Consider the following 13,737-nt stretch of genomic DNA (forward strand, 5'->3'; position numbering starts at 1 on the left):
TGAGGAGAGCAGTGGGCAGGTCAGGAGATTCTGTTGTGCCATGTGGGTGACCGCCTGATTTTAAACCTCAAATCTACACTCTGAAACTGTGTTGTCTTGGCCAAGTTACTTAAGAGATCATCTCATCTGTAGGATTAGGATAAAATCAGTTCCTAAATATACAGGGGTTTTGTGATTACCAAATGAATTAATTTATAGGAAAGAGCTCAGAACAGTAACTGGCACACAGTATAATTTCATGTTACTTAAGCTATTATATAATGCTTTGATAACTTAAGGAAGGAAACATACCTCAAATTACAGAATTGCATGGAAAGCACTCTGCAGATTAATGAGCTAGTATTTTCTCCTGCTTTAGAAAAGACACTATATGGAGACAAAATTTCTTGTGGCAATATTTAAATTAATTGTTCATTGGAAATATTCACTTGTAAAAGGACCACTCTATTACTAAGACAGTTTTTAAGTTAAAAGAACCACTGAAAAAAAAATTGAAATAATTCACAGGCACCTTACCATTGGAACAGTTTTTGTCCTGAACATTAAGTCAAAATCAATTAAGGGAACATCATTAAGCAAAAAATTAGATTACATTAAAGAGAATCATTCTAAGAGGAGGAAGATAAATGAGAACAGCTTATTATTTGCTATTTACCTGTATAGCTACATTGCAAATATGTAAGTACTGAGACAGCTACTTTCCAACAGATTGGAAAACAGATTTAATACAGACATTTTGATCAGGACTCCTACTAAAACAGAGCTTTAAAATTCAAGCTGACTAATTTGTGATTATGTACAATTGATATTTCTAAGCAAATGGAGTATGGGGGAGGGGGAGTGTTTGAGCCTGTATCAGTAGGTATCCAGAGTTACAACAATGGAATAATCATCACTGGACATTTCTCCTATGTCACTTCTACTGTGAATTAAGCACGAATGGACAGTCCATTTCATCAGTCCAAGCGCGGAGACCCTTCTTGATACCCCATTGATGGCAGTCAGACTCGGCAACACCACTTATTACTGAGAACTCTGATCTTTGTCTAGCCCTTCCGTCCAAGCCCAAGTTTCACCTTCATTCATTTCCAAATGGAGCAGCACACAAATTTCGAAGTGAATTGTGACTCTTCTGCCACTAGATGGCAGAAGGTGACCACGGACTACATTCGAAGGAACAGCCTGAGCTGGCAAGTTAGTGGGAAGCTGCTGAGACTACAAGTTAAGCCCCAGAGACCTACCTCGTCCATGGAAGATTTTTTACAATCATCATCGTCGTCGTCGTCATCGCTTTCTGTATCAGCTTCCCCTGTCAAATTTTAATAACAGGTCATTTACTGTTTTGAAGCAAGTACTGTGCATTACCAAAAATTTCCTTGGAAGTTGGCCTTTCACAGTTTTAAAATAATTCTTTCGGATATTTCAGTTTTACTACAGAGAACTTTTAAATTATACTAATTTTTTTTCCACAGTGATTTTTCCCCCCTAAATTCCAAATCCATGCATATCATTTGAAATATCCAAATTCATAAAAAAACAGTTGTCGGTATTCTTATCTATATTCTTCTTAAAACATTTGCTCTATATGCTTTTCAAATCTGTTTGGAATCTATACAGTAAGCTTGGTTAGCAAGAGAGGTATCCATCTTATCTGATGTATATACTCTTTTCTGGGTCTTTATGACTCTAAACTAGATAAATGACCACAGTCCTTTCATCTGATGTTTGGCAGGCACTCAATGACATCGTGGCTATGCTCCCAAGGTCTCACAGGAATCAGAAAGCAGTGGGATGTTGGCACACTGACTTCACAAAAACTGAGCCTGTATCAGTAGGTACCACCAATATCCTATAGTTTGCCTGCAGGCTTTGTCGATGAATGTAATGTCTTTGTCTAAACGTGACCATCTTCTAAAAATATATATTTAAAAAGGCAGGATAAAAAGGTCAAATCCTTAAAAATCATTGTTCTGCAAATCTAACTCAGTGAGACAGAATTCTGTTTCACATTTACCCAATAGATAGTTGCTCCAATGGACAGTTTTCCTCTTTGAAAATTGCTGAATGATTCTGCTGGGTTAAATATTACACAAGCATGCATCATATTCTTCCATATTTCTGGTCTTAGTCAAACCCAGTAAAATTAGTTAGTATGAAAAAAATTCAAGCGAAAAGTAAAGAAAGCATAACTAAAATGTTCGGTTTATTTTTCAAGATTCACTCAGTGCAATAACATGAAGATTCCAGTAGAGGGCAATATTAGCACAAGAATGAGGCAAGTTGGATTGACAAGCATTTCCCTCCTAGCCTTTTGAAAGTTAGCTGCCCAGCTCAATTTAAATAAAGGACACAGTGCCCACAGCACTGTCTTCCAAGATGCTTATAAATGTTTTCATTTTGGCTGACGAAGTTTAATCAATTACTGAGTGATAGCAGTGAGCAAAGTATTCATAAAATATCTTCAGAGGGAAAAGATTTCTGGAACTAACAAGGCTTATTATTTACAACTTGTATATTAAAGAAAGCCACATAACAATCACTTTATAGTGCTGACATTAGTTAATAAGATTAACCAACTATACTTAAGAACCAAAGCATATTAGCAGCAGATTATTTTAGGAGGTTGGCACTTAAATGTTTTTCATAATCGAATTTGTTATCCCAAGTTAAGAATTTATTGGTTTTGGAGAAGAAATTATTTTTATCATTAAAAATTGTTTGGCAGCACTGTCTACATATGCTTCATGGGACACAGCATTATGCCAATCAACTCAATTACTCCACGAAATCATTCTTTGGTTTATGTGGGAGAGAAACAAATTTTTTTTTTTTCCTGTGAGCAGAGTGATTATTTTTCCCTTAGAAGTCTCTGAAGGGACCTTGGAAGAATCGTGTCGAATTGTTAAAAAAAAAAAAATCAGAAAAAAACCTATTGCTTTACCCTATTTCTTTAAAACAAGTGCACTGGCAAAGGTCTGCTGACCACGAGGGGCCAGGTAAAGTAACTAAGTAAGTTTTGAAGTAATCACCATTTACAGCTTTTCAAGAGTTCCCAATCCTGAGGATAGCTACAAACCACATGGTAAATTAGCTGTTTCCTTATTCAGGGAACTACCTACATATTAAAAATGTCCAAAATTTTCCATTGAAATAAATGCGGATTGCACAACAGACTGAGACCAACTTAGGAAATCTACTGAATTACTAACAGATTGCTGCTCTTTCTCTGTATTAAGCAATAATGTTCACTGCCTGTAAGGATCGTTATTTGTGTTAATGTATCCAGTTAACAGGAGAGAACTGGTAGCAGGAAAGGCAGATGGTAAAAACAACAGCTCCCACATACAAAGGAAGCCGGGTTTACACGCTATATTCAAGAGGTAGAATTATGTTAGGAAATAGGGGACCTTGCTAAAAGATATTGGTTCCAAAACTTTAAAAGGAAAAGATATTGGTTCCAAAACTTTAAAAGGAATGTCCTTATTGAAAACAAAAGCTATTTTTGAAAAATGAATCAGAATTGTATAATACAGTTTGAAATACACGTTTAAAAACTACCAACAAAAAAACCTTTCAAAGAATTATATAATGATTGTTGGATAAGGATTTTCAGGATTTTCCCCTTGAATGGAAAAACAGAGATAAATCAGAGGGTTGCCCTAAAATGTATGCTTTCGTTATTTTAAAATCTTTTGACATATGACAGTTATAGGGAGGCATATACCTATCGTAAGTGTACAGTGCAGTGAATTATCACCAGCTAAATAGGTCTTAGCAACCAGCTCAAACAAGAAACAAAATACCAGTGTTGAGAAGCCCCCTTGAGTTTTCCTTTCTCACATCTTCCTCAAAGGTCACTATATTCTGACTTCCAAGAGCACAGGTTAGTTCTGCTTGTTTTTGACATCTACACAAATAGTATGTGATATCACAAGATACAATTTGTTTGATTTGATATCTTTTGCCCAACATTATGTTCCAGCTCCCATATTGTGGTGTGAGTTAGAGAACATTACTGCTGCATAGTTCTCCACGTTGTAAAAGAAATACTTTCACATTTTTTTTTTTTGTATGTGTTAATGGGTAGAGTTGGTTTTCAGCTTGGTTATTCTGAATAGTGCTGTTTTCTGCAATTTTTGTTTCCTTATGAATGGAATCTCTGGAGCACAGGGAGAGTATATTTCTTTCTTCTTTTTTTGTTTATGCATACAGAACTGGGGTACAGGCCAGAGGTGCAGGGGCAGTGAGAGGATTCATCAGAGACAGAGCGGGGAGCAGAACAGGCCAACTGACAAAGTACACTGCTGAGAGGAGCAGAGGGTGGTCGGGGGAAGTCTGCTGCACCATGTGGATCACCTCTGGGGCAGGCAGGAATCGAACTCATGCTTCAGTGGCTTTAGCTTCTTAGTGCTCTAACCCGGTGTGCCACCAGAGAGGGCCCAGGATAGTATATTTCTAACTTTTGTAGATACATTCAACAACATGGATGGAACTGGATTACAGTAAGTGAAATAAGTCAAGGGAACAAAGATAAATATGGGATGATTACTCTCATGTGGAATATGAAAGACAAAGCAAAGTGTTTGTTCCGACGTTAAACTTTTCATTGAAGAATTTCCTAGATTTAAACTTAACGTTTCCTGCATTTGTTTGCCCTGCAACCAGATCTTTGTAATGCACTTTTAGTTTGCCAGTGTTCTGAATAAACTTCAAAAATTAATTAGATTAAATGACAAATAATTCAAAGGAAATGGGTGACCGCTGTGGTGACTGAAAATCCTTTTCTCAGTAGCCAGAACTATCTATTTCAGCATAAATCAAAAAGGAAAATGAATAAGCATCGCCTAATAGTTTGGAAAGAGAATCCAAGTAACTTTGTCATTTTACATGTTAAAAAACTGTGGGTGAGGCCCTCCCTGGTGGCGCAGCGGATTAAAGCACAGCACTGAGAATCTAAGGCCGCTTCCGCATGAGTTCGATTCCCGCCTGCCCCGGAGGTGACCCCATGGCGTGCCAGACCTCTCCTGATCCGCCCGCTGCTCCCCTCAGCAGTGTACTTCGTCGATCTGCCTGTTCTGTTCCCCACTCTGTCTCTGGTGAAGCCTTTCGCCGCCCCTGAGCCTCTGGCCTGTACCCCAGTTCTGTATGCACAAATAAATCTTAAAAAAAAAAAAAAAAAAACTGTGGGTGAGTGGAACAGGTTCACCCAGAACCTTTTTAACATGTGAAATGATGAAGTTACTTGAATTCTCTTTCATTATTGTTAGGCGATGCTTATTCATTTCCCTTTTTGATTTAGGCTGAAATAGACAGCTGTGGCTACTGAGAAAAGGATTTTCAGTCACCACATAGGATCAAAACAGGGGTAGGAAGAGCACAAGGGACTATGCTGATGGCACACAGGTGAACTGCTGGTGGGAATTCCACGGGGGTTAACCGACCTGAAAATGCATACATTGTAGAACTATGAAGAACTATGTAAAAAATATATATATATTTAAAAAAAGGCTCTGGGTGAGTTTAAATAGCCTCAGCACATCAAAGAGAATGCATTCACTGAACATTCTGTGCCCAGTCCATAGTTAATGTCAAGGGATTATTGACCCCAAGGAGCTTAAAATCATCACACAAATCAAACTCTGGTTTATGAGGTAGCCAGAATCATGGCCTCTTCAAAACAGCCATGTCCTGTGAATATGATGCCTTATATGACAGAAGGGACTGCAGATGAGATTAAGTTAAGAACCTTGAGAAGGGGGAGATTATCCTGGATTATCTGAATTGCTTCAGAGTAATGACAAGAGTTTTTAAAAGCACAGAACTTTTCCAAGTTGTAGTCAAGGGGAGATGTGACAACAGAAGTGTAACAGAGATGTGACATTGCCAGCTGTGATGCTGGAGGAAGGGGAACATAAGCTAACAGACGTGGGTGGCCTCAAGTTGGAAAAAAAAAACAAGGGATAAAAGTTTTCCTTAGAGGCGCAGAAAGGAACACAGCCCTGCAGCCATCGGAGCTGAGCTAGTGAGACCCTTAGTGGTTTTCTGAACTGCAGAACTGGTGAACAATATGTGTGTGTGTAGTTTTAAGTCACCACGTTTGTTGCAGCAACAGAAAACCAATACAGCTTCAAACTATATCCAAGCTCTGTTTTTAACATCTTGAGACATCACCATGCTGTTTTCCAGAAAAGCCAGACTAGTTTATATGAACAGGATACAAGGTTCCTATGCTTACCATTTGATTCAGGTATCTCCCTGAAGAACACAAAAACATGAACTCACAGGGACATCTGCATCCCTATGCTCCCTGAAGCATTATTCATAACAGCCAAACTATGGAAACAACCTGAGCGTCCAAGGACAGAAGAATGACTCAGGAATATGCACTATATTCCACAACGGAACACTACTCAGCTATTAAAAAGGTGGATGCCTGCCTTTTGTAACAACCTGGATGGAACTGGAGGGGATTATGGTAAGTAAAATATAAAAGACAATGCAAAGGATCTGAGAAAAGCCAGCCCTTGAAATATGACTGCTGAGCTAAGACTACCAGAAAAAAAGAGGGCTAGATGCAACGGTGGAGGGGACACCATGGACTATGGGAGAGAATTATGGGTATTTGGTAGCTGAGGTGGTATGATAACATACATTTGTAATGTTTTGAATAGATACTATGATGAAAAATACAGTCTTGTAAACCAGTGTTTGCCTCAATACACATAATAAAAGCATGAAGTAAAAAAAAAAAAATTCCATCCAAGTAGAAATGCTATAAGCCCTTATTAACTCATTGTGAGTAGCACTTATAAATCAGCACATAACAGGAATGCTCACCAGCTCCCGGAGATGATGGCTCAAACACACTAGAGGAGTCACTGTATGTGTTGGAGGCTTGTTCTGAGAGCTTCTTTTTGCCACTTCCTTCTGACGACTTGTGTGACTTCTTCTTATTTTTCACCAAAATTTTGTACATTAAATCCATAGGACTTGGGAGAGGAACTCCAGATTCCAGCTAAAGGAAAATAAAACATATTCTTTCAAAATATTCTCTCTTCCTCTGGCTTGCCCCCCAAATTCCATGCTCTTGGTGCCAAGAGCTTCTAGATTACTCTTTACTGCTTTCAACACAGCTCATTAATACTGTTGGGTGTGGGTCATACATGGAGTCTAGTTAATAGATCTTTCTTTCTTCATATGAAAGATCCATCTAAACTACTATACTCATACTTCTACAACAGAATCTACATGAAGAAGATAATAGATTTGGGGAGCTAGCCCAAACTCTCCCGAGGACCACAAAAATCCAACCATCTTGATTTCAGACTGCTAACAGGTCCCTGGCCTGAATTTTCAAAAAAGGGAAGTCAGTTAACTCCTGACTTTTCTGATACAGTTTAAAAGCAACAAAATCCCAATTCTGGCAGCAGGTAAATTTAGTTTGTAATCTACTTGGCATTAGCAAAAGTGGACTGGGTGGTTTCATATTTCCTTCCATCCCTAAGAATCAAGCCATCCTTATTTGCAAGCCATACTTCTAGAGTTTCTATCTTGTGCATCTAATGAGAAAATCAATTTCCCATGAGAAGATTATTAGATATTGTATCAGAGAGCATGAGTGCCTGTCTCAAGATGAGTTATTTTTAGAAAGTCTACTGGACTCCCGAAAGTTGGCTCTCTATTCTTTGCTTACAGTGAGTCTGGAACTGGAATGAAATCATGTTAAGAATGTGTGAAGAAAGGGTCTAAGAGGAAAAGACTGTGTTAGGATATTTCTGTGCTTTCCTTTCCAAGGCAGGGATGTTAGTCCAGCCCTGAATGGCCTCAGTTCTGGTATATCATAGGCCGAAGCCAGAAAGTGTCCAGTGGCTAGTGGCAACAGGCAGCATGTCCTTGGGTCACCTGTAATGTCCCATTTTGTTTACCCATTTCTCTCAATGGGGCTTGGTGAGGTTCCCAGAAAGTCACATAGTCCTCTGTCCTTGGACTGTTCCTGTGACCTAGTGGTGATTGTGGGAATTCTACAGTCCTGACTGGGTCCCCTCTGGCAAGGAAGAGGGATAAGAACCTTGGGCAGAGGAAGCAAGCAGTGTGTTACACTTTTGGTGTCTACTTGGTCAAAGCATTAATCTAAGAAAAACAAACACGTAAAGGACATATGAAAATTTCCCCCAACTCCAACCACATCCATTTCTTTGGGGGTAAATATCAAAACTTCTTACTGGGTATTTTTCCAGTGGTTCCATGAGAAGGGCATCCCCAAAGATCAGTCGGCAGTACTCGGCCATCTTGGCTTGCTGCTTTGGGCTAAGAGAGGAAGAAGAGGAAAAAATAAAAGCAAGGACATATGGGCAAAGAGTCTGGATGGGATTAGTTTGTACTGTTAATTCTAGAAGGAGGCAATTCCCTCGTCCTACCATTTAGGATGATTTTCATCCTTTCCGATCCCTTGTTGATGTTTCTGGATTCGAATAACACATCGGTGAAAGCTAGAAGCTATATCTAAGGCTGAACCACAAAGACATCTGTGGAAGGGACAGCAGATCATTTGCCTGTCACTGGATTTTTGAATGTCCTGCAGAGACTCGGTCCCTTCTGCTTCTTTTCCTGATTCTAAGTCAAACACAAGACATGATAGCTAGTTCATATCTCCATACTAACGCTTGGGTGAGATTTGCCAAACAGAGATCTCTGCTACAAAGCCATGTTAACAAGGAGATGAGGGCAGGGATGAGAGGGAGGAAGGTAAGAAGGTGGACAAAGCGGGAAAGAGAAAAAGACAGAGTAAGGAAGAGAGGGAGAGCGAGAGTTGGAAGGTGGAAGGAGAGGGAGAAAGGGAAGCTTGGTGGGAGAGGAAAGAGGAACCTCAAAATGAAGAAGGGAAATGGCGGGTAGCAGAAGAGTACCTACTTGGAGTGGATCCTAGAACAGGGCAGAGAAGCAGGCACCTTGGGAAAAGGTATCTGCAGTTCTTATGTGCATAATAAGGAAGAAAAGGTGGTGTCAGCCTGATTAAGTATCCAGAGGAACATGTTCTGATGGAAAAAAAGCTGTGGCTGCAGGTTTGATATAAAAGAACCTCCATGTTTTCCCAGTATTTCTACTTCCTTTGACCTTTTAAAAGCAGGAAAAAATCTCATTCTGCAGAATGTTAACTACCATTATAAAGGTATCCAATTTCCCCCCAGTTTTATGGACTGTGATTTTGATCTATAGGCTGTCAAATTCAATCTCCAATAGTTGTTCCTACATGCCACCGTGTTAATACATTTGAACAGAACTGAGACTATAGGAAGTACCAGTAAATACTAAGAGCCTTCCTTCTTATGGTTAAAGTCAATTATAAGACATAATTCTTCCTTTAATTCCTCTTCTATAAATGTTAAGCCTGGATCATGTACTGTTTTTTCCTGGGGGATGGTGCCGGAGAGGTTCAAATCCTATTACGTTGGTTCATGGGGAAAAGGGCTTTTGACAGGCCTTTAAAAAAAAGCACAGGATATATTTGGGAGAGCCAAATGAGTTTTCTGAGGTTCAAATATGAGTCTGAGATCATTGCCTTCCTGGAACTACACAGAGAAGCAAAGGAGATGTTCTCAGAAGCTGCAATGTCTGACACAACAACCTCCCAGGTCTCATCATGCCTTTCTTGATAAGTATGAGATTGCACTGCATGGCTTAAGTAGCACTCAGAACATACAGCAGCATTCTTTAGGGAGAGAAGAAAGCCTGCCAATCAGAGAACAGATCTTAGACAGCACTGGAGTGTTTGCTGACTGACAATCTGTTAAAAGTCTAGAACACGCAAGAGAAGTGGCTTTCTCGCCAGAGCACCCAGACACATGCTTGCTTGAAGGCTCACTGGCCTGGGGGCTCAAACATGTCAGCTGGCTCCGGGGCTGTACCTGAGACAAGCCCACTGTGCTGGGCCCATGTGCTCCAGCTTCTACAAAACAAACTATCAAAACCTGAATAGCCCTATTAACTGTTCACAGGCCACTAGCATTAGTGGCACCTAACGGCTGGTTAGACATGCAGATTTGAAGTCTCCACTACAAATTCTGAATAAGAATCTTGGGGGAAGTTGGACTCAGCATCTGTATCTTAATAATCCCTCTGTGTAATTCCCATGCACTTTCAAGCTTGAGAAACCCTGTGAGAAAGTGAGTTGACAAATATCAAGTAGGTGATATTTTTCCTGAGTATCAGAACTTGGGAGCCTCAAGTTCCTTTGATCAGATACCTGGATAAATCAGCAGTGTTCACCCTCCTGGGGTGCTCTGTTCTGGGGATTTCTTGAGGAATCATATTTTCACCTGTAGTAGGATTATGGGAGGTGTTCCTAAGTCAATGACAGGCAGAGTCCTTTGTCCAGTGCACAGAGTCCCCATAGCAATTCCACTAAAGAATAACCTGAATGTTAATGTTGCAAGTGGCAAGACTTAGACCGAGGCCTATTATTCTGAGCTGGGAGGAGATCCCTGCATTTGTAACAAGCCTGTAGGAAATGGAGATATAATGGACCATAGTGGGGTGCTAACACTCCATTCAAATCACCAGGATCTTTAGAAAACAAAGATTCCAGGCAGAGTCTAGCACAGTGGCCTAAGATTCTGCATTTCTAACAACAAGTCCCCCAAATAATGCAGATCAATTGCATTGTGCAGAACAAGGATTTCAACCTGACCTAGACTTTTGAAAACTGGCCCCAAATCAATGGAGATGAAAAGAAAAAGTGGCAGGTATCCAAAAAAAATGTAAAATGTGCTGTTCAGTAATTAGGTTCATCATGTTCTTCACAAACACAAGCCTAGTATCAGAACAGAGAGCCAATGGAATAGAGTCACAGGAAAACAAAACAACTTTAATTGTGAATCAGAACTAGATATAAAAGGTATTATCATTGCAATTAAAGAGTCAAAAAAGTCTTGAAGCATTTACAGCATTAACATCAGCTACCATGGAGACAAAACAAGAGGAAAAGAGTCACAGAAATATTTTAAGCTTTGGCCTACTGGACTTAATAAACCAGCCATAAAGTGAAGGCACTTGATAAAATAGTTTATTTTCTGACCAAGGAACGTGGCCCATGGCATGGTGTGAATCCTCCATGTTGATGTCAAACCAATTCCCTCTCTTACAGATGAAGAATCTACAGTTCAATAAATGAAGGGCCTGAACAACACTCCACAGTTTGGCCAAACCAGAGCTAGAGCCACATTCCTGAAACTGAGTAGAGTGCTTCAGTGGAAAAAATTAGGTGCAGTATCAGAGCTAACAGAGCTGTTTGTTTTTTAAACATTAATATATCAAAGACTCATTTCTATAGATTTGAATTCAAGCATGGGAGTGTGGGTTGAGAATTTGCTCGTTATGGGGAATCTGAGGTAACAGGTGAAAGAGGATAAGTTAATAGCAGCTAAAGCAAGATTTCCTGGATTTCTTTTTTTCCTTTGTGAGTTTATTGTTGATGAACCATTGATGATAGAGTTCAAATTGGGTAAGACCAGAGTCTGAATTTGGTGTTCTGTAGTTGCAAAAAACAAAACAAAACACAAAACAAAACAAACAAAAAAACAGAGGAAAAAATGGTTCACTAGAGAGGGCAAACAGATTTCAGACATGTTTGGGAGTGTTGGGAGTGTGTCTCAGGATACTTGTTTAGAAAGATTTTAAGGTTCCATGTAGAGTTGGTGGGGGTGGAGTGCAAGAGTGTGGTAGCTTCTGCCTCTGAGTTCAGCAATGAGATGAGGTGACCCACTTGGCAAGCACAAGGTTTTGTGAGTGGAGAGAAAACTTCATCAGTTTTCTTTGGGCCTGTGACAGTTCTAGGAAAGAACAGACTGAGTGATGTTGGTATCAAGGGACAATAGTAAGGCGAAGCAAACAACTTCCTCCCACACCAGAATTCAGTTTCTTAGTATTGTACTCCCATTATACTACCTAATATTTTGGAATTAAAATCATGGAATCCTGGGGAGGTTTTCCTGTTGTTTTGTTGTGTTACATATGAATCATTAATGAGCTTTTAATAGCTAAGTCTCTCATTTTTAAACCAGAAGGGGTAGTATTATGACACTATCTTCTTTGCTTTTGTGTACAATGTAGGGTTTAATCTGCATGCTCAGTACTTGTCTCTGTGTCTGACTGGCATGCTGATTGCAAACATCCAAATGTGATTAAAAGCCAAATGTGTACATTTGCAGATACCTGTTTTCGGGATGTGCTGGTTGTTTTAATTCTGTTTTGAAGTTTCACAATTTTTCTGCTTAGGCATAGGGGATGATATTTGGTTAAACAGTTGAGTTGTAAGCCAGACTAACTGGCAAATTACTCATTGTCTTAGACACTCATCTGTAAAAATAACCACAACCTTTCTTTTTAGGAGCATATAGGTTTGGGATGAAGGTCACATGAACTTCTTGGAATGCTGTTTGACATAATATATGTTCAATGAGTATTAGTTCTATCATGCTGTTGGTGTTGGTGCTGTTAGATACCTCTTAAGTTACTTATGACAACAGGGATGGATACAGGGCTTTTCACTTTGTCCGATTTATATAGAAACGTTTAAGAAAATAAGTATGCTAGATGTTTTTTCTTACAATAGGAACAAGCCTGGAAACTGCACTGCCTAAAAGAAAGGTGCTAACAATTACAATGAGCAGAAATGAGAATGTTCCAGGAAAGTCATCTACAAAATCAGAGTTGTTGCAGCAAATGAGATATTAAATACAGAGACCAAGAAGTGTTCTATTTAGTTAGAAGAGAAATAGAAGTGGAATGCATTTTTCCTTCAACTGCCCTCAGAAGTGCTAGAGAACTATGTGCCAAATGATGACATTATTCATTGGCTGATTGTTTCAGAATGAAGCAGAATCACAAGCTGGTAAATGTAATATGGATTTCCTGAGGGCAAACTAGAATACGGGGTGATTATAAAACGGGTTACTTCCAAATAAGGTGTCTCTCCACGCACACATTAACAAATTGTGACATTTAACTAGTTAGAAATTCCTCAAGCTGAAGCTCAAACTGCTTAAATTTCAGTGAATTCTTTAAGAATTAATGAACTGATGCATGTGTTGCAAATTAGCTGGACAAAGGGAATCAGTGACTGGGGAAAGACTTTCAATAGGAAGCAGGGAGAAAAAGGTATTCATGAGCTAATTTAGGAAAGGTGTTATTGGCTGCAGTTGAGAGATCTGGCTTAGATTGTAGAAGTGCAGGCGAAGGCTTCACAAGTGTTCTTTTGAGAAAATATGTCTATAACCATGTATTCTTCAGCTATTAATTCTATTCCATGAACTGGGATTTTAGTTTCTTGAAATTTAATTCAATAAAGAGAAGAATCTTTCATTTTGAAGCTCTTTAAATTAAGTAGTTATATGAAAAGCTAATATCCATGTATTAGATATAAATGTGTCCTACTCTGGTAATTTGTGATCAAATGAATATAAAACAGTTACACCAAAATTGTCTTTCTGTGTGTCATTCAATAGTAAGTGCAGGCAATTTAAATAGGAAAATGTTTATTACAAATATTAACAAGCAGGAGAACCAATGGGAAGAGAAGGAGGGAACACAGAGTCTGCATTCTGTGTAAGTGCACAGTGGCAGAACGGAGTTACAGCTCTCCCTCCACCACTCCAACCTGCAGGGGGCAGGCCATTTTTGTGTAGAAGATTATCTATAAATTTGTGCTCAATGGATGGAACTAATAAAGGAAGATTATTC

The 13,737-nt window shown here is 39.2% G+C and overlaps 1 protein-coding gene across 2 annotated transcripts in view; it reads right to left on the minus strand.

Moving 5' to 3' along the window:
- Positions 1-13,737, minus strand: part of PLCB1 (phospholipase C, beta 1 (phosphoinositide-specific)) — a 591,356-nt gene that overhangs the window by 130,494 nt on the left and 447,125 nt on the right. For both annotated transcript variants that reach the window (XM_004687179.2, XM_004687180.2), the window contains exons 13-15: positions 8,223-8,307; positions 6,838-7,015; positions 1,242-1,309 (exon numbers count right to left, since the gene is read on the minus strand). In XM_004687179.2, coding sequence (XP_004687236.1) covers positions 1,242-1,309; positions 6,838-7,015; positions 8,223-8,307 — 331 coding nt within the window. The remainder of the gene's footprint in view (positions 1-1,241; positions 1,310-6,837; positions 7,016-8,222; positions 8,308-13,737) is intronic.

The sequence above is a fragment of the Condylura cristata genome, unplaced genomic scaffold (genome assembly GCF_000260355.1).
Source record: "Condylura cristata isolate star-nosed mole 26May11 unplaced genomic scaffold, ConCri1.0 scaffold00022, whole genome shotgun sequence".
Classification (NCBI taxonomy): Eukaryota; Metazoa; Chordata; class Mammalia; order Eulipotyphla; family Talpidae; genus Condylura; species Condylura cristata.